The 23795-nt window shown below is 37.3% G+C and overlaps 1 protein-coding gene across 3 annotated transcripts in view; it reads left to right on the top strand.

Annotated features, from left to right (window-relative positions):
* creb5 (cAMP responsive element binding protein 5) overlaps positions 1-23795 on the top strand; it is a 278427-nt gene that overhangs the window by 36655 nt on the left and 217977 nt on the right. For all 3 annotated transcript variants that reach the window (XM_031904176.1, XM_004915393.4, XM_002933391.5), the window contains exons 2-4: positions 13884-13955; positions 16401-16494; positions 21894-22015. In XM_031904176.1, the coding sequence (XP_031760036.1) occupies positions 13902-13955; positions 16401-16494; positions 21894-22015 (270 nt within the window). In that variant the 5' untranslated portion in view covers positions 13884-13901. The remainder of the gene's footprint in view (positions 1-13883; positions 13956-16400; positions 16495-21893; positions 22016-23795) is intronic.

Here is a 23795-nt window from a genome sequence, read left to right on the forward strand (position 1 = left end):
TCTCTTATTTGTGGGGGTTTCGATCTAGATTAAACTTCTGGATATCTTCCAACTTTTCCACCTGGGTTCTAGCAAAGGCATCATCAACCTTGGAAAGTCCAGACTTTTAGAGAGTTTTGTTGTTTTTCTCCTACTTTCTCCATGGTGATCTAGGGTGTTGACTGAAAATTTATGCTGGTGTATTAAAACCAGGTTCTCTAGAGAAATAAAAAGAACTGGCCCATAGTTTTGTTTACTAATGGTATAGCTGCCTGAGAACTGAGATGAATTGAAAGCTGATATTAACCTTTCTTTGGCAGCTAGATAATGACAACAGTGGTTAACTTTTATTTGTTATTATTTATCTTTAACATGGTACTGTTTAACTTTGTAATTGAGAAAGAGCATATGCTTATTTAATTGATAGTTTTACTGATCTAGCTGAACTGTTCTGCAAGGAATTAAAAAGAAATGAAAGTTTGTTATTTCTACATTCACCACAATGAAGATTGATTGTCAGAACTTCCTTTCAAATTTATGGAGCAACATTAAAGGGATAATATTATTTAGAAGGGACACAATTCATAGCATTGGCTCTTAAGGATATGGTATAGTTATGCAACATTAAGGGGCTGATTTGGTGATGATTGAAATGGATGTGGGCAAAGCCTTAACTAGGGACTCCTATATCTCCCTGATTAAAGACACAAGATAAAATGAGGAAAAAGCTCTCATTAAAAGTGAGGAAAAAGCTGGCTAGGACAGAAACTGACTTAGCATAAGCATAAACTGAAGAAACAAATCAGCTATGCAGATAGGTCATATAGAAAATAGATCTGCTGGCAGCTTGCTTTGATAAAGGTAAAAAGGATGGAAGCTACTAGCAATGGTGGCAAAAGGGTATATGTCTGTAAAGGTAATCTGAGGAGTGGGAAATAAGTCATTACCAACCCTAATCAGATGGTTAAGTGCTTTGAGAACTACTTTGGCTCACAACTAAAGCTGGCCATACACGTTCAGCTTTTAGTCTTCTTCCAACTAAAACTACCCTTTAGACTGAAATTGTAGGATAAATCAGAGGATGTTCTAAACATGAAATAGTTGGCAGACACCAATCATATCAAAGTGACTTCCAATGTAGGTCCCCCAAGGATATTGACCAAAATTTTTTAACCTGGCTGATTGACTGAACAACCGATTATCCAAGCAATAATTCTGAGCCCACAAACATATCGAAAATTTACGAAATTATCAGTAATTGTATAGCCAGCTTTAGGATATGTATACAGGCGTTTTTTTCACATGCCCTAAATCCAAAATTATAGTCAACAAGTCCTGTCTGACAGAATTAGACTTGAATTTAATTTGGTCCCTGAACTGGTTCCTAATCTCCATGAGGGATAGCTACTGTATGTCCAGATAAAGTTCTTGAATAGAGCATACCTAACTCCTTACCTACCATCTGGTAAAAATGTAATACACATACATACATACATACAAAGCTGGCAGTGCGACTGTCACAAAAGCCAAGAGTAGTAAAGGGTTAAGCAAGGGTGGAGCAGTAAAGGGTTAAGTTTTTAGAAAGTCTGTTTACCACCTTAACAGTAGGGGGTAATTCACAAATACCCCCTAAAAGACGGTGAAGACGGACTGTCTGACTAGGGGATAGTGAGGTGTGAAGAACCCGACAGGGCCAAATGAATCAACAAAGTAACTAAATTATCATACCTGTACTACAGTGGAGTGGTCTATCTCAGGGCAGATTCTTAGTTAATATTTCTTTAGGCCCATAAAATAAATATCTTTCACCAAAGATAAAAATCATGGCACCCAGCAATTAGCTTATAGCTAGGGCTCCCCACAAACTCCCATGTGATGATGATCCATCTCAGGATTATCCAATATTCTGATAAAACCAGAATAATATGTGTTAGGCCTGGTGTGTTTGGTGTCTATGAAAAGAGAATTCAATTTCCCACATAATGCTCATGGTTCCATAATTTTGTTGAATACCCATAAGTATTTGAGGCTAGCTGGAAAATAAAATGTCACCAGAACAGCCAGTTTCCAAATGGTGACCCACCCTCACCTTTCTCATTGGATTGGCATCTGCTGAAGCAGCAGAGAGGGCAGCGGCAGCAGCAGAGAGGTCCGCAACAGCAGAGAGGGAAGCAGCAGCAGAGAGGGAGCTCCAACTGAAGTTAGCAAAGCTAAAGCAGCAGACAGTACCGCCCCTGTAGCTTCATAATAACTTTTGGTTACCTACCAAAAAGCAGAAATAAAGTGTCATTTACTATAACACTGGACAAAAGTGCAAAAGGACCACAGTGGAGTCTTCTGTTTATTGTCTGGCTGCACTCTCCAACTTGCTTTAGATAAAAAGTATGGTGCTAGGTGCAGAATTGTTGGATGAAAACCAACCCTTGCCTTACCCCCTGCCATATTGCTGGCATTAAAGTGATACTGACACCAAAAAAGTTATTTTTAAAAAATGAACCTGCATCAAAACCTACCTATGGGTCATGTTGACCATTTTTTCCTGAATGTTCTGTAACTCTAAGTAAATCTTACTGAAGTTCCTGGACCCGACTGTCTGACAGCCCGACTGTATCTTCTCTAGCTGTCTGTCAGAAGTGGAGCTTTCTGACATCACAAACTTTCCCTTACTTTGAGCCAGGGTCCCTTACCTGACCCTCACATGTGACCTTTTTTTTCCCTCTTCGGATACCTCTGATGTTTAACATGCGTCTGTCTGCTGCCATGTGAGTTATTTTATCTAGCCCTTTCCTATCCTCACTGGGCTCTTCATCCCTCTCCCTCGTCCTCCCCCCCCTCAAGCAAGGATAATTAATGCAGGCAGGCTTGAGCGCTCCGTTGACTGCCTGCTTCACAGGACTCTGCCCCTTACACACAATTGCAGGGCCTTTCAATTGGATGATTCTTTTTTTTTTTTTTTTCTGAAGGCATTTAAAAGGTAGCATTCACGAGAAGAGGAAAGATGGCTGCCCTGTTAAACTATAGTAGATATGCTTGTTCTGGTAATGCGACTATACTTTTAAAATGTTCTTTATAATAGTATAGTAACTTTTAACAATAAAATTACAATGGCAAGATTTTAGAAAAAAGCGTAATAGGTGTCAATATCGCTTTAAGTACAAGGCACTTTGTGGCCTTCATCTGCCACCACTCCATAACTTGTGAGTCTACATGACGTGCAAATTAGGGTATGGGAGGGGGAATACCTAAACCTTCCCATCCCACATAGCCTCCTGCACCACCACCACCTCTGCCATTTAAGAGAAGGGTCAGTGACCGGGGAGCATTTGCACTATTTATGCATAGAACTTAAAAGGACTAACTGCAATTTAACTGCAAATAGATTCGCCACATTAGTGCCACCTAGAACACTACATTTATTCTGCAAAAAGCATTACCATACTTGATTAAACAGTCCTAGAGAAGCTAGAACATTTCTAAGGGAGGGGGGAGCAGGAGAGTGGAGATAACTGCACAGGCTCTGGCCCCAGGAATGAAGGAGTTTTCTGAGAGATGAAGTCAGATACCCTAAGAACATGTTTAAAAAAAATGAGACAAGAAATCCTGTGTTTCTTCTGATAGAGGACTCTTTGAGTGCTTATGGCTGTAAAAAAAAGCTTACTTAGCTTTTACCTTTCCTTCTCCTTTAACAATACATTTCCATTAGCATTTTATTATTTTAGTGATTGGTGATTTATCCCTTTGCTTCTACATCTCCTATACTGTCATTGAAATAAGTGAGTTTCCATCAACATTACTCCTGCAGTCTATCTGCCACAAAACTGAACCACTGTGGACACCCACTAGCACCCCATTGCACAGCAGCGGTAATGGGTGCTATCATGTTCTCTTCACAGCGACTGCTGACCTGCTCAAAATTTGGTATCCCAGAATCCCCATCTATATAAGGTGACACAGAAGTGCTTTAAATTGTATCTCTGGAAGTGATGGAGTTCAGAAGGCTTTTGTTTATCTGATTGGCTTGTATATTAGAATATTTGTGTATAATTGGCAATAGTATTCTACAGTTATATAGTTATGTCCTTTATGCTCAGTGGGAGAAACATTTGAAATTATAATGTGCAATGCCATAACATTGTGGCCTTTGGTTTTGCTTTGCTTCTTGTATTCCCGTGTGTTTTATTTATTCGAGTACATTTCAGCCTGTTCTGTTCCTTTATTTTTATGTGAGCTTTGATTTGCTTCGTTAATGCATTAAGTAAACTGACCCACCCAGCCACATTTCTAATTTATTGGAACTCAGACTTGTGTTTCTCCTGACATCATAGTTTGCTGTGGATACGTAAATAATACTTCCAAACAATAAACAATGTTGCTGGGCTGTACAAGCCTCTCTCCAGCCGTTTTCTCTGTGGAACATAAATTTTATCTTAAATGGCCTAAAATAGAAATATGACCGTATCTACGTTCATTCTTCTAAAATAACATACAGAAATTCTATCGTTTCACCAGGCTCACTGACATGACACATTTCTGCCTCTGCTCAGATATGAAATACGAGATGCCTTCTCAGATAATACAATGTGCAATTTTCCTTTTTATTAATAATTTATCATTTGGAATATGTAACACTAAACAAAAATATTGAACAGGCTATTTGAGGAGGATTTAACCCCTTTTGGTTACAGGGGTGCATTTTGGAGAAGTAAATTTTACATTTGCTCAGATGGTTAATCATGGCCTACTGTTTAAATACATTATTACAGGCATAGGATTTTTTATTAAATATTATTTGCAACAACCTTCCAACCTGTTTTTTTTTTTGTTTTTTTTTTACCAGTGGGCCACATTCCAATGTAAAAAGAGTTGAGGAGCAACAAAAGCATGAAAAAAGCTCATATGGAGTGACAAATAAGGGCTTTAATTGGCTATTTGGTTGCACCATGTGGACTGGCAGTCTGCAGGTGGTCTTGTTTGGTAGTGCACATGGACTTTATACCTCAAAAACTTGCCTCCAAGCCTGAAATTCAAAAATAGGCACCTATTTTAAAGCCCCATGGAGCAACATCAAATGAGTTGGCGAGCAAACTTTTGCAGTTAAGACACAAGGGCATTAAAACAATTGCTAATTCTTTATGATGAGTTAACTTGTGGTCAGTTGCGTACACTGAATATTCTAATTTAAATAAATAGGTCTTAAGATTTGAAATGATAGAAGGAGAAGAGAGGCAAAGTTCAGAAGTAGATTGAAGGCTGTGTGATGAAGTGTATTTTGTGATCAGAACTGAGATACAGGGAGGGGGGCTACAGTACTTTAAATTTCAGTTGCAAGAAAATTGTGAGCTTGTGAAAGGATTTGCATAGGGCTGATATCGAATCATGAGATAGATGGATAAGTGTGGTGCTAGCATTTAGGGTGAAGGCAACTCGGGGAGATTAGTCGCCCGCGACAAAACTCCCTGTTCGCGAGCGACTAATCTCCCCGAGTTGCCTTCTCCTGCCATCCCACCGGCGAAAATGAAAGTCGCCGGTGGGGTGGCACACGCGATGGCGCGATTTCGCGCAAATCGCCGAAAAAGCCTTGCGAGGCAAATTCGTAGATTTGCGCAAAATCGCGCCGCCGCGTGTGCCATCCCACTGGCGACTTACATTTTCGCCGGTGGGATGGCAGGTGAAGGCAACTCGGGGAGATTAGTCGCCCGTGAACAGGGAGTTTTGTCGCGGACGACTAATCTCCCCGTGTACCAGAGCCCTTAGAACAGACTAAAGTTATGAAATATGATATATTGGTAGCACCTACAAGTAGTACGTTATAGTAGTTAAATTAGAAAACAATAAGAGACTGAATAAGTGTTTTAGTTGTTGCTAAGATAGGGTAGTAAACAGGCAATATAACACTGATGAAAGTAACAGGGTTTTTTCAAGGGTTGGAATGTGGGGTGTAAAAGAAAGATGGAGGTCTAAAATAATTGCTAGGTAATGGCCTGTGTGGAAATATAATACATTTAGTTTTAGAGAGGTTTAGTTATAGTTGGCACTGTTGGCACTGAGATAGCACAAAGGCAGGGTGACTTGGGAATGTACAGAAGAATAGAGGTCAGGAGTAGTAGACAAATAGATTTGAGTGTAATCAGAATGAAGGTGTTAAATATATATATTGATTAACAGCAACATTTATTTGTACAGTTGTAATTATTACGGTTGTTATAAATATATTTTTACCATTACTGTGCTTTTTTTGTTATTGCTTTTATATGTTCATATGTATATATATATACAGGTCCTTTTCAAAAAATTAGCATATTGTGATAAAGTTCATTATTTTCTGTAATGTACTGATAAACATTAGACTTTCATATATTTTAGATTCATTACACACAACTGAAGTAGTTCAAGCCTTTTCTTGTTTTAATATTGATGATTGTGGCATACAGCTCATGAAAACCCAAAATTCCTATCTCAAAAAATTAGCATATTTCATCCGCCCAATAAAAGAAAAGTGTTTTTAATACAAAAAAAGTCAACCTTCAAATAATTATGTTCAGTTATGCACTCAATACTTGGTCGGGAATCCTTTTGCAGAAATGACTGCTTCAATGTGGCGTGGCATGGAGGCAATCAGCCTGTGGCACTGCTCAGGTGTTATGGAGGCCCAGGATGCTTCAATAGCGGCCTTAAGCTCATCCAGAGTGTTGGGTCTTGTGTCTCTCAACTTCCTCTTCACAATATCCCACAGATTCTCTATGGGGTTCAGGTCAGGAGAGTTGGCAGGCCAATTGAGCACAGTAATACCATGGTCAGTAAACCATTTACCAGTGGTTTTGGCACTGTGAGCAGGTGCCAGGTCATGCTGAAAAATGAAATCTTCATCTCCATAAAGCTTTTCAGCAGATGGAAGCATGAAGTGCTCCAAAATCTCCTGATAGCTAGCTGCATTGACCCTGCCCTTGATAAAACACAGTGGACCAACACCAGCAGCTGACATGGCACCCCAGACCATCACTGACTGTGGGTACTTGACACTGGACTTCAGGCATTTTGGCATTTCCCTCTCCCCAGTCTTCCTCCAGACTCTGGCACCTTGATTTCCGAATGACATACTTTGGACCACTGAGCAACAGTCCAGTGCTACTTCTCTGTAGCCCAGGTCAGGCGCTTCTGCCGCTGTTTCTGGTTCAAAAGTGGCTTGACCTGGGGAATGCAGCACCTGTAGCCCATTTCCTGCACGCGCCTGTACACGGTGGCTCTGAATGTTTCTACTCCAGACTCAGTCCACTGCTTCCGCAGGTCCCCCAAGGTCAGGAATCGGTCCTTCTCCACAATCTTCCTCAGGGCCCAGTCACCTCTTCTCATTGTGCAGCGTTTTCTGCCACACTTTTTCCTTCCCACAGACTTCCCACTGAGGTGCCTTGATACAGCACTCTGGGAACAGCCTATTTGTTCAGAAATTTCTTTCTGTGTCTTACCCTCTTGCTTGAGGGTGTCAATGATGGCCTTCTGGACAGCAGTCAGGTCGGCAGTCTTACCCATGATTGCGGTTTTGAGTAATGAACCAGGCTGGGAGTTTTTAAAAGCCTCAGGAATCTTTTGCAGGTTTTTAGAGTTAATTTGTTGATTCAGATGATTAGGTTAATAGCTCGTTTAGAGAACCTTTTCATGATATGCTAATTTTTTGAGATAGGAATTTTGGGTTTTCATGAGCTGTATGCCACAATCATCAATATTAAAACAAGAAAAGGCTTGAACTACTTCAGTTGTGTGTAATGAATCTAAAATATATGAAAGTCTAATGTTTATCAGTACATTACAGAAAATAATGAACTTTATCACAATATGCTAATTTTTTGAAAAGGACCTGTATATATATATTTTTTTTTTTTTTTTTTTTGAAACAACTATCATATGGTATAAGGCTAGGGAGAAAGCAAAGGTAGTGACTGAAAGCAATATGCCCTGGAGGCATAAGAGAAAAAACCATGAGAAAAAGAACACTTTGCACAATATATTTGTCTCCACTGTTTTAAAAGAGTTTGCTCCTATGCCCCTCAAAATTGCCGCAGTCTGGTTAGGTAGAGTATCAGCTCTGCTGCAAATGAAGTGATATTCACATACGGCTGATGCCCAGAATGATATCATAGGTAATGAGTGACTGAAGCTTTACTCGGATTTCAAGTTGGATTTCCCCCGGACTTTGAAATTTGGCTTAAATGTCAGAAATGCATCTGACACTGGTTTTGTTGGCCGAAAGCACAGATTTACCCTTCATCACCTCTACTTTACCCCATTCCTAATGTGATCTAATCGTAAATAGACGTGCTTTGGCATCCCTTTTGGCAGCTCCAAAAATCACTTCAGCAGACAAAGTTATGGTTTTTTTATTGACTTGCTCTTGCATGCGTAGTCAAAATAAGCATTTGTGATAGGCTTTAAAACCCACAGATCAATTGGATTTGGGTATACATTATAAATATCTTTGGGCATTCCAAGACAAGTTTAATCTCCAGAAAATGCAGATATGGATCACCAGATCACTGCTAACTAACATTTCCACATCTGTTTTATTGTTTAATGATACTATTCAACGAGTATTTAGTTAATTTTACTTCTGTATAGATTAAATCTACATAAGAGTTTGCAATGCTTTTGGTGGTTTCTACCCAAGTATCAGTATTATTTGCAGCTGACCTTTGTCTGGCCCCTGATATAATTATTAAAGAGAAAATATTGTTGCTAAAAAGTATATTTTCTTGATATTTAAGGGTATAACTTTTTATATTTCCCTATATCCATTTATATAGGGACACTTATGTAGTTTCCTCCATGGCACCCCAAATTATGACCATCTATGAAGACATTCTATGTATGTATGTATTTATAACTTTATTTATAAAGTGCCACAAGGGTACGCAGCGCTGTACTATCTTACAAAATACAAAATTACACACAGGGAGGACAAGTGTTAAAACAAATAAATACAATAAATATATATAAATACACAGGGAATAAGTGCCATGTGGTATGAGACACAGTAGGAAGGAGGTCCCTGCCCCGTAGAGCTTACAATCTAATTATATATTCTATAGTTGTCTACCTCTAGATTTATAGATTTTATTCCTCTTTATGTTGAGTGTGCTTATCATGGGGAAATATCAGATCTCTTTGAAATCGAAGATAGTGATATAAATCAATTTACATCTTGAAAAATGCCCCTTAGTGAGGAAAAGTAAGGACATAGATTGAAGAAAACAAAAGATTGATGTTTTTCACATAATAAAGAATCTGCCAGGGGCATAGAAAGTACCTTACCCTACCAGGTATACTGGACAGAGAGAAGGTGACCATGGTTTTCTTTCATGCTCAAGCTTTATAAATATACCAACACCTAATGCTTTTTTAAAGGTTTCAGTTAGATCTTTAGCAACTCATTTTAAGCAGGTTTTATTTTATTCCATCACCCTGCCCAGTGAGGGTTGATGTAAAGGCAATAAAATCCCTGAACTGTAAAATTCATCACTATAGAGAACAACAGTAATACTGTAGAGTCAATGTTACCAGCACTCTGGCACTGGATGTTTGTGGAGGCTGTAGTCATAATAGAATCCAGAAAGTGTGCAAGACTCTTTAAGCAAATATTTTATAGCACTTAAAGTGAATGATGTGCGCGACCACTTATTTACTTTTTCACGATCTGTGGAATATCAGTTTCCATTCTTTTTTATTCCTTTTCCTTACTTTTGTTTTCACCATGAAAGACTAATATTAGGAATAGTTAGCAATTCAGTAGGGTTATATAATAAAAGGCACCAAGTTTGCCCAGGTGCAGTAGCCCATAGCAACCAATCAGCAGGTAGCATTTACGGTCACCTGTTTTAAAGCAAAAATTTTACAGTAACGGTTTGGGCAAACTTGATGCCTTTTTTTACATTTGGGGGTGAGAGTGATTGAAACATTGAACTGATCATATTAAAAGGACATTATACTGATAAATGTGAAGTTTGAAAAACAAAATATTTAGCATTTACTTACATGTCTGTGTGTATTTAGCTGCCTTTCTACTGTAACTCTTGGTAGTTGTGAAACCTGTAAGGATGGCAACAATACCTGTACAGGTAACTGATAAGCTGTGTAGATTGCCATTGAACTCTACAGAGCATATCTATAATCTCCTATGTAACCTGTGGTTTTTCTCTTTTTCCAGCTTGAATGGCTGCCTTCATGACTACCCAGCACTTTTGTTTATATAAACAATTGAGTTTTTTTAAAAGCAAACACACAGCAGTGCAGGGCAACAGTACATTATAGTGAATTTACTTTTAAACACTTTCACTTTTTGGTGTTACTCTTCCTTTAAAGATGCTTCCTCTAAGTACAAAAACAGGGTATTGAAGGTGAAGAAAATCTGCATGTGGTATATGTTTTGGCAATTTTAATCAAATATATGTATATTTTTGCTTTTCTCCTTTAATCATTTCTTACGCCTCATAGGCTATTTTTATCTCTTTTTTTATAAAGTATGTGCATGACTCAGCTGATACCTTGGCAACAATTCATACTGCTATTTCAAAGCTTTTAGCTCTAGGTGAAATACTGACCAAAAACTACTAGCAATTGGAAGCTGCCAAAAGATCTCATGGTCTATGAATTAAGGGCTGTAAAAATTATCTTTAATCCCATAAACTTCATTTCTTACTAGGTGATACGAACAGCACTTGAACGTTTAGATTTCTTTTCTTTTGTTCTAAGAACAAATGAAAATAATTGTCATTTGAATGCAGCTTTTTTTTTTTATCTTTGAATGTTATACACGATGACAAATAGTTTTCCCTTGAATTCCAGGAGTTTGAAAGCTTGGAATCCTTCAGTGTTGATGTAATCACTCAACAATTATGCTCTGTGATGTAATCTTTGAATGGTTAATAAGCCTGTAATCGGTCGCTGCACATAAAAAGTTGGCATTCCTCCACTGGTGGAATTCAAATGAGTTTACCATTTGGAATTTTTGAAAACAAACATAGTTGCAAGGCTTTGTAAGGATAGAAATGATGGAAAGGAAATGCCATTATGGGAGAGAGAGGCTAATATCACAGCAATAAAAACAAGGCAGTTTGATGTCTAATTTGTCACAGACTGGTGTATTTTCTAAGGATCTGTAGTGAACAACAGATTCTGTAATAAGAAACGGCATTACCACTGCTTCAGTTTTTTGTTTTGTAAAGTGATATGTCCCTCTTTAAAAAGACTTTAATCCTTGAATACAGCAATTGGTAAGGTAACATTTTAGGGGTAAATTCACCTCTGCGCTGTATGTTGCCAATTTTCTTAAGTATACACTTATAACAGCCATCTTGTGAATCTAATGGCCAAGATGTCTGTCAAGGATCAACGCTTCAAACCTACTACATACAAAATATGGGCTGTTTACAATACTGAGCACATGGCCTGCCTGTCATTCAGTATGTGGACATTTAATCTCGTGAACATTTTAAGGAGATTTTTGTAAAAGAAAGACTCAACATCCCATATCTCCTTCCCAAGGTATAGTTAATACCTCCTTAATTACCCATGTTTGATAACTCTCCACCATTATAACTCTCATCAAACAAGCCCCAACAATCTCAACCAAAAATGGCAAAAAAACTTTTAGAAATACCCAAGATTATTCTACATGATCCCAAGTGTGTTGTGATTTTAATTGCTTAATTTACCTAAAAGCTGGAGCTTTATGGAAACATGAAGATTCACCAGTTACATGCTAATGGCACCTAAAGCCTAAAGAGAATGTTCCAGGATTTCTCACAGGATAGCTAGCGCTATAATTCGCATTACACTGTTGGACAAAGTGAGGGTTACTGTTATTATTTTAATAAAAGAGGAACCAACATTTCTTACAATATGACAATATTTTAGCCAGTATTACTTGTTGCATTTCTTCTTGTGGATAGTTAGTGTTCAGACAAGCTTTAATGATTGTTGACTTTGGTAATTTTGAAGGTCTCTTGATATCTGCCCTTTTGGTGGCTCCTAATCTAACTGAATTATCTTTGTACTGTTTGCTAGGAAGTCCTCAAGTGCTTTTAAGAGGAATTCAACAGAACATCCAAAAGAAAAAAGCAAAACACAAGCTGGGAATCTTTTTGGAGGCGGACATAGTCTTATCTAATCTTAATATTGCACATATGGTTTTTTCCATTCATTTTTCCTTCTTTGGCAGCCTAAAGGTCTATTCCATTATATATTTTTAAAGTAAACATGCATTTAAGCAAGAAAAAAAGTAAAGGCTGACACAAGAGAGAATTTCAAGTTAAACTTGAATTTAGTTTAGTAGGGATACAAGTTATTCACACCAAAACTCTTGGCACTGTGTAATCCAGCTCAAGAACAACTTGGGTAGAAATGTAGAATTAAATGATTTGCACTATGCTACCATCATAGGGTTAAAGCTTGTTGGAAAAAAGGGGATGAAGTAGACCCCCACCCATTTACATTTTTTCAGGGGGCCAGAAAAAATGTGTAATAATGTAAAATCAGGAAAATGCATTATACATAACATATTGTATTAGACCACAAAAGAAGTATAAAAAGCAGGATAACTTCTTAATTCAGGAGGTGTAAAACTGAGGCTTCACTGTACCATATATATAAATAAAAGAGAGGGATAGACTCCTAAATCAGCACTTGTTCAGGGTTTGGCTAAGTTGTAATAACTTTTATTAATAAATATTATAATATACAAATGTAGAACTGAGTGGCCTGGGACAGAGTGGAATGTGGTGTTGCTATGGGTGTGGTTCTGGCTTTCCTTTGTGGCACAGTTTTTAATATTATGTATAGAAATTCTTTTTCCAACACGCAGAATTATTCCTTACAGTCCTGACTGTCTCTTTTGATTGTGTACAAATTTAAGGGAACAGGGATAACAGTCAAATTCTTCTTAAATACATGACAGTTTTCATTAACAACATTTAAAGGACATGTCAACCCCAAAATATTTTTTTGCCTAATAAAAGAAAACATAATTGTAAGCAACTTTTCAATATCAATTGGGGGCCCTCTCCACAAGAAGAATAGAAATGGTCCAAGTGCACTTTAAAAGATATGCAGCAATGCAAATGCCTTGAAGAAATATATATGCAAAATTCTGATGTCCCTTGTTGGACTTGTGCGGATAACGAGTCTTGATGCTGGATATTAAGTGTCTCATTGTTTTACAGTAATATAAATAAAAGGTCCTTAAAACTTTGGATAGCCTATTGCTTTAAGTTTGAAGGGCTGGGACCCTACATTGTGGTTTACAAAAATGCTTTGTAGCCAGTTATTGAACAGTTGCAGGTTATTTGATAATGCTAGTGCTGTAGTAAGCCATTAGTAACCAGTCACTACCAATCATAGCCAATCATTGACTTTGTTCTAATGAGACACCACCCAGGTGCAAATTTACACCTCTCTTGAGCTGTAAAAGAGGTCTCTGGTTTAGGTTCTAGTTTGTCTTTATTACCTAGAAAAGTATCATTCATTACTGTTACTTTCTGCTTAAGTAAATATGTTCTATGTTAGTTATTCCTAAGGGTATAACATTCTATTCACACTAGTATATAAGGTTTAGTTAGTGTATTTTCAGCTATTCTTACTAAAATAATACCTCCCAGGCTTTTCTCATCAGGCTAATATGTTTTAAATTGGCTGTTCTTTCTAGGATAATATGATTTAGCTTGGATACACTTACTATAATAATATGTGTTAGGTAGGCTGAGACATTCCTTAATATGCTTAGCCCATATATCCTCTCATCAAAGCCATTAAATAAGCAGGCATTTGGAACAATACATTTAATTGGCAAATTCTGTAGAGTAAGATTTGTGCATAAATAGATGTTATTTATAATTATTTTTCACTATATTTTGTTACAGATTTATGAGGAACAAGAGATGAATTTGGAGCAGGACAGGTCCTTTGTATGCAATGCACCAGGCTGCTCGCAGGTGAGTTCTGCAGAAGGACATTCATATTACCATACCTTGGCTTGGTTATTTAGTTTTGTGTTTGGAGGAGCTACTATTTTAAAAGTCTCATTTAGAAATAAAGATTCTTTCTAACATTGTGTAAACTGACAAACTAATGTAAAAACTTGATTCAACTCAAGTTCTAGTTAATGATATTTGCATATTTCTTTGTATCACTGCTAAAAAAAGCTTATTTCTTAGTACGACTGCTTACAAAATTACAGGATGTGATGATTGTGTCAAGTTGCTCATCCTGTTATGAAGATCATTATTTTAAAACAGAGCTTTTTGTTTGCATCTATTTCTAAATTATCAGTACAACCTGCAAATCAAGAAAATGTAAATGTACTCATTACTATATATTATTCCTGACTAAGGTATATATTCTGGATTTGTTTGCTAAGTGATTATATGAAACTAAATATATTTAGAATGTATTGTTATCCTATATTTACTGTATATAGTGCTATATTTCCTATCTGTCAGGCTTTGTGCATAACTCTGCACATCACTGCTGCACCTACTGTCTGCAACAACAAAAAAACACCATGCATACAACTAAATGCTAAATTTCAGAAGAAATATGCCAAGATTATTCTTGTTGATTCTGTTATTGTTTACATTGTGAATGTTTTTCCATTAAGGCCTTCTATTTTTTTAATTAATGACTTTCCATTATTTCCTTCATTAATTGTCATTGACTTGTGGATCCTCCCTACACTATGCATTTGGGGGTGTTGGAATTATGTCTGGAGCTAGGTACAGTTTTGTAGCAAAATTTGCCAGTTTCCCAGTGGCAACATTTTTTGTGGATCTGCTATACAATTTTTCTATACCTTTCATGTCAACCAATAGGATTGGAGCCCTCCCCAGTCCTCCTCTTGCCCATTTTAGAGGATGTCCGGGCACTGTATTTGGTAGATATTCACAGCATAGTACAGTGTTTTCTATGAAGAACAGATGTAGAATAATGCAAAGGAGCTTCTCTAGCAAGGTAGGGCAGTGTATATGCTGTTGCAGAGCTAAAATGTATTGGGAGCTAAAAATGATTTTAGGAAATGGTCTGTGTGATAATTATTGAAGAAGAAGTTAATGCAGGAGGAGGAACAGGATTTATTTTTCTTTTTGTGAAAGAGCTTTTGTACTCTTAATGGTGTTTAGGGTTTCTCAGACTCCCAAGAAGCTATGTGCTCTGAAATAATCACTTTACAGTTTCAATAATCCTTTTGAAGATACACAGAATCCTCATTGAGGGAAAGATGATATTAAAAATTACTACTGTATAATGAATGATGTATAATGAATGATAAAGAATATATCATTATTTCATTCCATAATGAAAGAATTCATATTTTAACATAATTTCACAAAAATTATATACATACATAGATGTATACACAATGATCAGAAGAAAATATATATTTTGCAATAACTAAGGACAAAAGGCATTATAAGATTTTTTCCTCAAATGATATTTGCCTCATGTGGGTTCATGTGGTCCCTGCAACTTGAGTAATTTGTTCAGAAAGGTACTCACTCCTTGTCCTTCCGTATAATAGCGCTCATGCCGCTTAGTCCTTCCTGCTTTCAATTCTGAAGTGAGCGCTGCTGTTAACACAGGAGAACCATGAAGTTACCATCACCCAGATCCAGACCCAGATCCCAAATAGGCTCTTGCATTTCCAGTATACTGAGGCCCAAACAAACCCCCACTAGGTCAACAAATAATGCCAGTCTGTGGCATCTTACAGCAGCCCCTCTGGCATGTGTCAGACCACACAGATTGCCAGTCCAGCCCTGCCCCATCTTGTGACTAGGCGGTAGCTCTAGAAATCATTATGCAGGCAGATTTTGGTACATTTAACTTTGCTAAATTTGACACAATTGGTGCTGCACAATTGTGCCGATTGCATTGCCCCTTGTTCTGCAATGAGGCTGAAATTCTGGAAAAACATTTGCATTCTAGGAAAAAACATGCCAATTGCATTTTACTTTCTAAACTTGCGGACATGCCTGTGCCCTCATGAGTTCTTTTAAAGAATCTAACTAATAGGCTCTTCTCGTTGGATCTGAAGGATTCTCTTTATTAAAACTACAGAATTTAATTACAAATAATATTAATGAGTTCTCTGTAATAATGAACATTACCTTATACTTGACCCTATCTATGCTGCATATATCCATACCAATTCAAAACATTCCTGTCAGGTCTGTTTAATGTATTAATCTTTTAAGTAGCTGTAAAGTTTGGTGGACCAAATTATGGAAAGACCCCTTATGCAGAAAATTCCCAGGTCCTCTGCATTACAGAAAATAGATCCCATACCTTTATATCATTCAACACCTATTATTTGTTCTACACAGAAATCATGATGGCATATATTCATTACATTTTCCTTTTTCTTTGTTTTCTTTGCTTTGCAGCATTTTCAGTCAGAGGATCACCTTATGATTCACAGACACAAGCATGAAATGACCTTGAAGTTTGCTTCCATAAAAAATGACAATATGTTATCAGGTAGGAAATTAAATTTGAAACATTGAGCACACATTTCTGTAAATACATTTCATAGCTTTGGTAAATGTAACATTATTAAGGCTGAAAATGATTACATCCAATAGCTTTATCCCTTTCCCAACATAATTGTTTAGAGACCATCAACTTAACTAAATCTGAAGGAAGTAAAATCCCCAAGCCTCCTCCAGTTTTCCTAAAAAAACTTTTCTCCTATTTATGCTAGATTTTCTCATTTTCTAGAAATGCATTTAGCTTTTTCTTTAAATCGACTCCTTATATTTAATATAAAGATCTGTTGTGAGTATGCTGACAGAAAGTGTTTTCAATGTGCATATTATGTTTTTAATGAAGAGTTGATACCTACCGTATATACTCGAGTATAAGCCGATCCGAGTATAAGCCGAGGTACCTAATTTTACCTAAGAAAACTGGAAAAACTTATTGACTCGAGTATAAGCCTAGGGTGGGAAATGCAGCCGCTACTGCTAAGTTTCAATAATCAAATTATTTAATAAAAGGACACTCACAAGTGCTTACATGACTACCATATTAATAAACACAAGGTAAGGGCTGGAAAATGAGGCACATCCAACATAAGATAACCACATGCAAGGTTGTACAGGTTAATATCTCATTTAATTTTACATACATATTGAAATTTTGATGTGTAAATTTGTTATTTAATTCTTATATAGTTCTGTATACTTTTTGGGGTGAGTGATGTAGAATCACAAGTTTATGTTTATCTAGAAACTCCAGCTCCATAACTGTAGCCTGAAAGTGAAACAAAATGTAATAAATGATGTATAATGTCTGTAGAGCACCGGAGGGAATATGGCAGTGCTATATAAATTATTAATATTTGCTCCCCAGCAGCACTTGTATAGGAAAATCTTGTCACAGTTCAACCAGTCAAGTTATCATGTTTCTATGGGATATAGATATATTGATTATGTATTGGCTTTTTTAAGGGATTCTACCAAGTTATCATCCATAAAAAAAACCTTTTTCCAACCCTGCTTTGAATCAAACAGTAGGAAGAATATAGTTTAGCTCCAAACACAGAACTGAAGCCTAACATAAGGGCTAATTAACATTTAATACAAATAATGAAAGCACCAGTAAAGGTGGCAATACTAACTAAATGGAAGTCCTAGACATCGCTTGTCTAAGGTGCTTCCAGCGCGATGCTTGGCAGCCAGCTCCTCCGCTTCCGGCTCCCTGACATGCAGGACTTCATGTGCACCGTAAGTTTAGGCGTCGCGTAACCATGGATACCTTCCGATCCACTGGGTAACGGGGGGATGTTGCGCGCCTCTTCCATAGCGAATGAACGTCCGCGGGGGGGGTGATGTGTCCAGGAGGCCAGAACGTAAACTACCAAACTACCGTATATACTCGAGTATAAGTCGAGGGGCCCTTTTTCAACACATTATTGGTACTGAAAATCTCGGCTTATACTCGAGTATATACGGTAATTATATATCGCTTACTGATGACCAGCCATCCATTCTCTTAAGTTAATTTTCTAAACCCTTCTTTGGCTCATAATAATAATAATTTTCTAGATGAGGCCCTAATAAGTAGTGGATATTAATGCTGAATTATAATGTCCACTGTTTTTTATTTTAATGAAGGGCAATGGTTTACTGGTTTGTGCCACCACTAAATGACTTGTTACACCTTTAAAGGGCACCTGTCACCCTAAAAAATAATTACAAATACTGTTTTATTGTGTTAGTTGGGCAAAACAAAGTTTATTACACTATATAAATTATTTAAATATTGTTTATTTTCTTCTTTTTGAATCCACAATCCGACGGCAGCCATTTTGTGGAAGCTGTTATCAAAGCAAACTTTACAACATCCCAAAATCATGTGTATGCACCAGAAGGAGAACATGATACATATTCCAATGCACAAGCTACAAAATTATAGCCAGTTGGGGGGGGGGGGGGTGTAAAAAGAGAAGAGACAGCTAAGAAGTGCAGAAATGTAAGTGAAAGTGATTGCTGTGCCTGAGGCATAGAGGCAGGATAGGCAATATATGATTGACAGCCAGTGTCAGACGGGGGTGCCAAGGGCCCATCACAAAACCTTAGACCTTAGGCCCACTCTCCCCTTCTCTGTTCACTCACTTTCTTTAGTCTCTTAATTACTTAATTTTACATATTATCTATCCTTTCCTCCATTTCTTCTGTTTCTTCTCATATAGAATTGAGTAATGGCCATGGTATAGGCATACAAGTCAAATGGTTGGGTGAGCAGGTGAGCAGAATTAGAGTTTTATGTTTAATGTAATAAGACTTTTATTACAGAGCTTTTTAATTCTGGGTGACAACTTCCCATTAACTGACTGCTTAACTCATTTCAAATAAAAACAAATGATTACATTATTATTTAAGACAATAATTGTGCAATGTCCTTTATAGTCTTTGGTTATTATGATAACTATAGTATAGTTTTTTTTTCAGATTCAGATATATGAGAATACAGATATCTGTTCATTTGTGGTGTATCTCATTGTTTTTAAATAATAAAGTAATTAATTTTAGGTCTAGCACAGATCCGTAGGTGCAAATAAAGAGAAAGGGAATAATTTAAAATCTTGCACCTATTTGAAGGAGGTGCAAATTGTATTGCAGTTCCCTAGGTTTGAATTCTCTTGCTTGATTTGTTCTGTCTGCAATTCGTGGGAGACTAGTAAGCAATCATCTAATTCTGATCTGCCCATTGGCCTAATATATGCACTGATGGAGGTGGTTAGCCTGCCACAGTTTTGTCAGGATATATCATCCAGCTGGACTGATTCCATGAAGGTTTGAGATCTTAGATGAACTTTAAATAAATCCACCCTATCTGTATCACAATATTGCATGTAAACCCATACAGAGAATGTATGAAACTCTGAACTTTAAATAAAGCAAATAGGATTGTGTGGCCTGCAGTAAGGATCCATAATATCTAAGTACAAAGTGCTGTTTTATTATTACTGAGAAAAGGAAATCATTTTTAAAATTAGAATTATTTGCTTATAATGGAGTCTATGGGAGATGGCCTTCCCGTAATCCAAAACTTTCTGGATAATGGGTTTCGGGATTGTGGATCCCATAGCTGTATTTCATCATATTATATCACAGAGGTCTGCTTACTAATGTTTGCAAACCTAATTTTCTTTTTTGTCTTCAAACCTTAACAGTTAAATAAATAAATATATATATTTTTATTTTTTTTATTTCAGTTACAGAGCTGTGTTTTGGTTAGTAAATGTAGCAGTTGTTTGTTCAGTGCTACATTCACATGAGCAGGACATTGCAAGGAGAGACAGTGACCAAAGTAGAGTCATTTTTTGAAAAGTAGTTAGTATAACTTTAATTTCATAATGGAGTCTATTGGAGATGGCCTTCCCGTAATCCAAAATTTTCTGGATAATGGGTTTCGGGATTGTGGATCCCATAGCTGTATTTCATCATATTATATCACAGAGGTCTGCTTACTAATGTTTGCAAACCTAATTTTCTTTTTTGTCTTCAAACCTTAACAGTTAAATAAATAAATATATATATATTTTTATTTTTTTTATTTCAGTTACAGAGCTGTGTTTCGGTTAGTAAATGTAGCAGTTGTTTGTTCAGTGCTACATTCACATGAGCAGGACATTGCAAGGAGAGACAGTGACCAAAGTAGAGTCATTTTTTGAAAAGTAGTTAGTATAACTTTAATTTCAATGATCAATTAAGATATTTTAGCTTAATGACCAAATATGGTGGCACTCAAATATAATTAATAATATTGTTAATAAAACAATGTACAAAAAATAGCATTAGCAGCCCAATGTTTTGCTGGTCATATACTCTACTGTGCTAACTGTAAGAAGGCAAAATGGTTAGATATATTATTAAATATATCTAGGACAGTGGATGGCAATGTGTACAATTTTCAGTTACAGATTTCTCTACTCAATATGCAAATGTATTTTACAGATAAGATGTTTTTCTATTAACACTGTTTAAATTATATGAACCAGCTATAAGCTATAATTAAGTACTCCCAGTTCTGTTCAAATGCTTGAAGGGCTTGTATCTCAATGGAATGCTCAGCCAATGGATATGACAAAGGAGTCGTGGGGTCATCAGTGTGGTTATCTGGGGCAATATCAGGCTACTGGCTGTAAATTATATTGCCCTATTTGTTTATAGACCACCAACTAGTAAATGTAAAACTCTATAATTGTATTTAGTAATACAATGTAATATAAAAAAGGGCCACAGAATAAAAAAGATAGAGGAACATGATTGCAGGAGGGAGGTCTTTATTGTATAATGCTTTATTTGGAAACACAGATTGTATTAGAATCATGGGGAAGTGGATCTTCCAGAAGTGCTTGAAAACTTGCAGACAAGGTGAGATGGCAGAGAGAGGCGCTAGTAGAAAGGAAGGAAATGTTAGAAGGGATTGGGAAATTTAGTCAAAATGCAGAGTGTTGGAGCTATATAGGGCAGATATATGTGGACTGAGCTACACTGTTGTGCAGGGTCAGACTAGGGGGTGCAGGGTGCATCAGGGCTTCTGCCTCAGGGGACCCTGCACCCCCCAAAGGCCCCCCGCCTTCACCCCCGCAGGAGCCCCCAACACCCTCCGACCCCCTCCCCTGAGCACATCCAAATGAAACTCACCTGTGACGCGTCGGGGGAGGCAGACTGCCGGATCGTGGGACTGCCCTGGGGGGTTTGGGTCTGGGCCGCCACCACAGGGTTTTTTCCCAATGTCTCGGCGGCTCAGTCCGACGCTGCTGTTGTGGCAGGTGGGGGTTGATTTTAAGTCTGAACTATATTAAACTTGAAATGAGAACCCAGAGAAGTACTTTATAGAGACAGAATAGAAACAGCAGCAGTAGCTAGAGTGGATCAGTTTAAAACCAGAGAATAGTGGATTATAAGTAATAGTTTCAGTAAAATAATTTGCTTGTAAATAATTTTAGATATTTAGTAATGCACATGCAAAAATCTATTTTGTTCATGTGCCTTGAAGGTCCACAGCCTGGGGAGTTTTGGCTGTAATTTCTAATGGGGTTATATAATAAAAAGCTTTAAATATAAAGTTTGCCCAGGTGTAGTATCCCATAGCAACCAATCAGCAGGTAGAAATAACTGGTCACCTGTTTAAAAGCAAACATTTTATTGGTTGCTTTGGGTTATTGCTCCTGGGCAAACATAATGCGTTTTATTATTCTGACATATTTTAATAGAAACATGTATTGCCTATTAAAAGTTGCTGACTATATGACCAAGATAATAATTTCATCAGTGTATCATCTATCCTAGCAAGGCCATGCTGGACAAATATTATAATTCTATCTAGTAGTAAAATAAATTTAAAGTCAACTTTTCTATTCACAGACCAAACACCAACTCCAACTCGTTTCTTAAAAAACTGTGAGGAAGTGGGCCTCTTCAATGACATTGACTGTTCTTTGGAGCATGAATTTAGAAGTGCTCAAGAAGATGAGAACAGCAAAAGAGTAAGTCAAATTCCTTTAATGAAAAACATTCATTTTTTAATTTCTTCTTGGACATCAGTATCCAATGCCAGCTGTGTTCAACTTCCTTCCTTGCAGTCTATTATAAAATAACATTTGCAGGCTTTGGTTCTTTGTGTGTCTCTGATAAAAGGTTGGCTTTCCATGCAAATACTATGGCCAAGTATGTAAGCATTGTTTTAAAAAGTTACTAGAAGTTACTAAAAGCAAAGCAGTCTTTCAATAGGACCCACACATTGGGTGCGGGTCCTGGAATGGCAACATTGTGTGGGTTAGGGTCGGGTGTGTGTTGGAGATTTTGCAGGTTAGGGTCAGGATCAGGTTGAGTTTTCTCTGACCCGCACATCACTAATATCAATATATAAGTCACCTGGCACACATTACTTTCTTTTTCGATAAATCTTTATAGAAATTTGCTGTAGGGGCTTGGATAGGTATCATTAGCCAAATGCAGTTCACAGATGACTTTGTAAAATGCAACTAATAACCCACTAATAAACAATGTGTGCCAATTCAGCCACACATCATTTTGATTTGGCAGTTAGCCACTTTAATTCCTTTAGCAGATTGTGCCAAATGAGATGCAAGTTTTTTTTTAAACTTAAAATGTAATACTTGAATTGATTTATAAATTTGGAAAAGAAGCATTGGCACTTTTTTATATTAGTATAAACACAGTTTCCCGGCTGTTTTGCAGTATTTACCAGTATGTTAGAAACCAAAGCCAACGGTGTATAATCACAACTAGTGAATGGACAGTGGCTAATTGCTGTTAAAAAAAAACAAACATCTCGTTTGGGGGAAACAAATTACTTTCCTATAATGTGCTCATTTTGTTACAGGTGGCTACAACATTGCTCCCATAGGAGTGCTGCAAAGAACCACATGCATGGGCTTTCGCTTTTCCACACCTTTCCATGCTTTAGAGAATCCTGAAACTGAAACAGGTTACATGGCCTGTAATGAAAGCCATATTTGTTTAGCAAGCTTGTGCAGACGTAGTTTATCATCGGCCACTGCCATTTCTCCACAGACCTCTTCTGTCATGTGCTAATTGCAATCCCATACATTATATTATGTTTCCAGAAAAAGCAGATTCTAAAGGTTTCTGAATGTATTTTTTTTTATTTATAATTTTCTAATCTTCTTCTGATCACATTTATGAGAAAGAACAGTTTCAAAAGGGCGTTAAAGTTTAACAGCAAGCTGTGCTAATGTTATACCATATACTGGGAGAGCTGTTGCTGATGGTTGAGTATCTAACAGAAAGGTTGATTGAAGTAAACTGTAAAGTTATATTTATGCAGCAGTGAGGAAAAACAAACAATAAATCCCCTTTGGTACCATTAATGCAGTGTGAGGAATAGGTTTCTGTGATGGAATAGGTAGGGGGCGCTAGAGAGGAGATGAGAAAGGTGAGTTTGTAAGGCAGGAGCTGTTAAAGTGCATTCAGGGACAGGTAGGAGTTCAGGGTGGAGGGGACAGAGGATCCGAGACAATCTGGAGGAGGACGGATCGGGCTATGACCAGGACAGGACAGGATGGTGTGGGCCAAGACTTGGAGCAGGACTGGAGTAGGACAAGGCAAGGACTGGGCAAGAGCAGACACAGAAAAGGAGCCAGAGCAGGGAACAATCACCCGGGGCAAGCCACAGTGCTCAATGTAAGGCCAATGCTCAGTCAAGGAATGTTAAAAGGGCTGGGCTTATGTATGGCAGAGTCTGGCCCTGATTGGTTGAGCCCACCTAACCAATAAGGCTGC

This window comes from Xenopus tropicalis, chromosome 6, assembly GCF_000004195.4.
Source record: "Xenopus tropicalis strain Nigerian chromosome 6, UCB_Xtro_10.0, whole genome shotgun sequence".
In the NCBI taxonomy this organism is placed as follows: Eukaryota; Metazoa; Chordata; class Amphibia; order Anura; family Pipidae; genus Xenopus; species Xenopus tropicalis.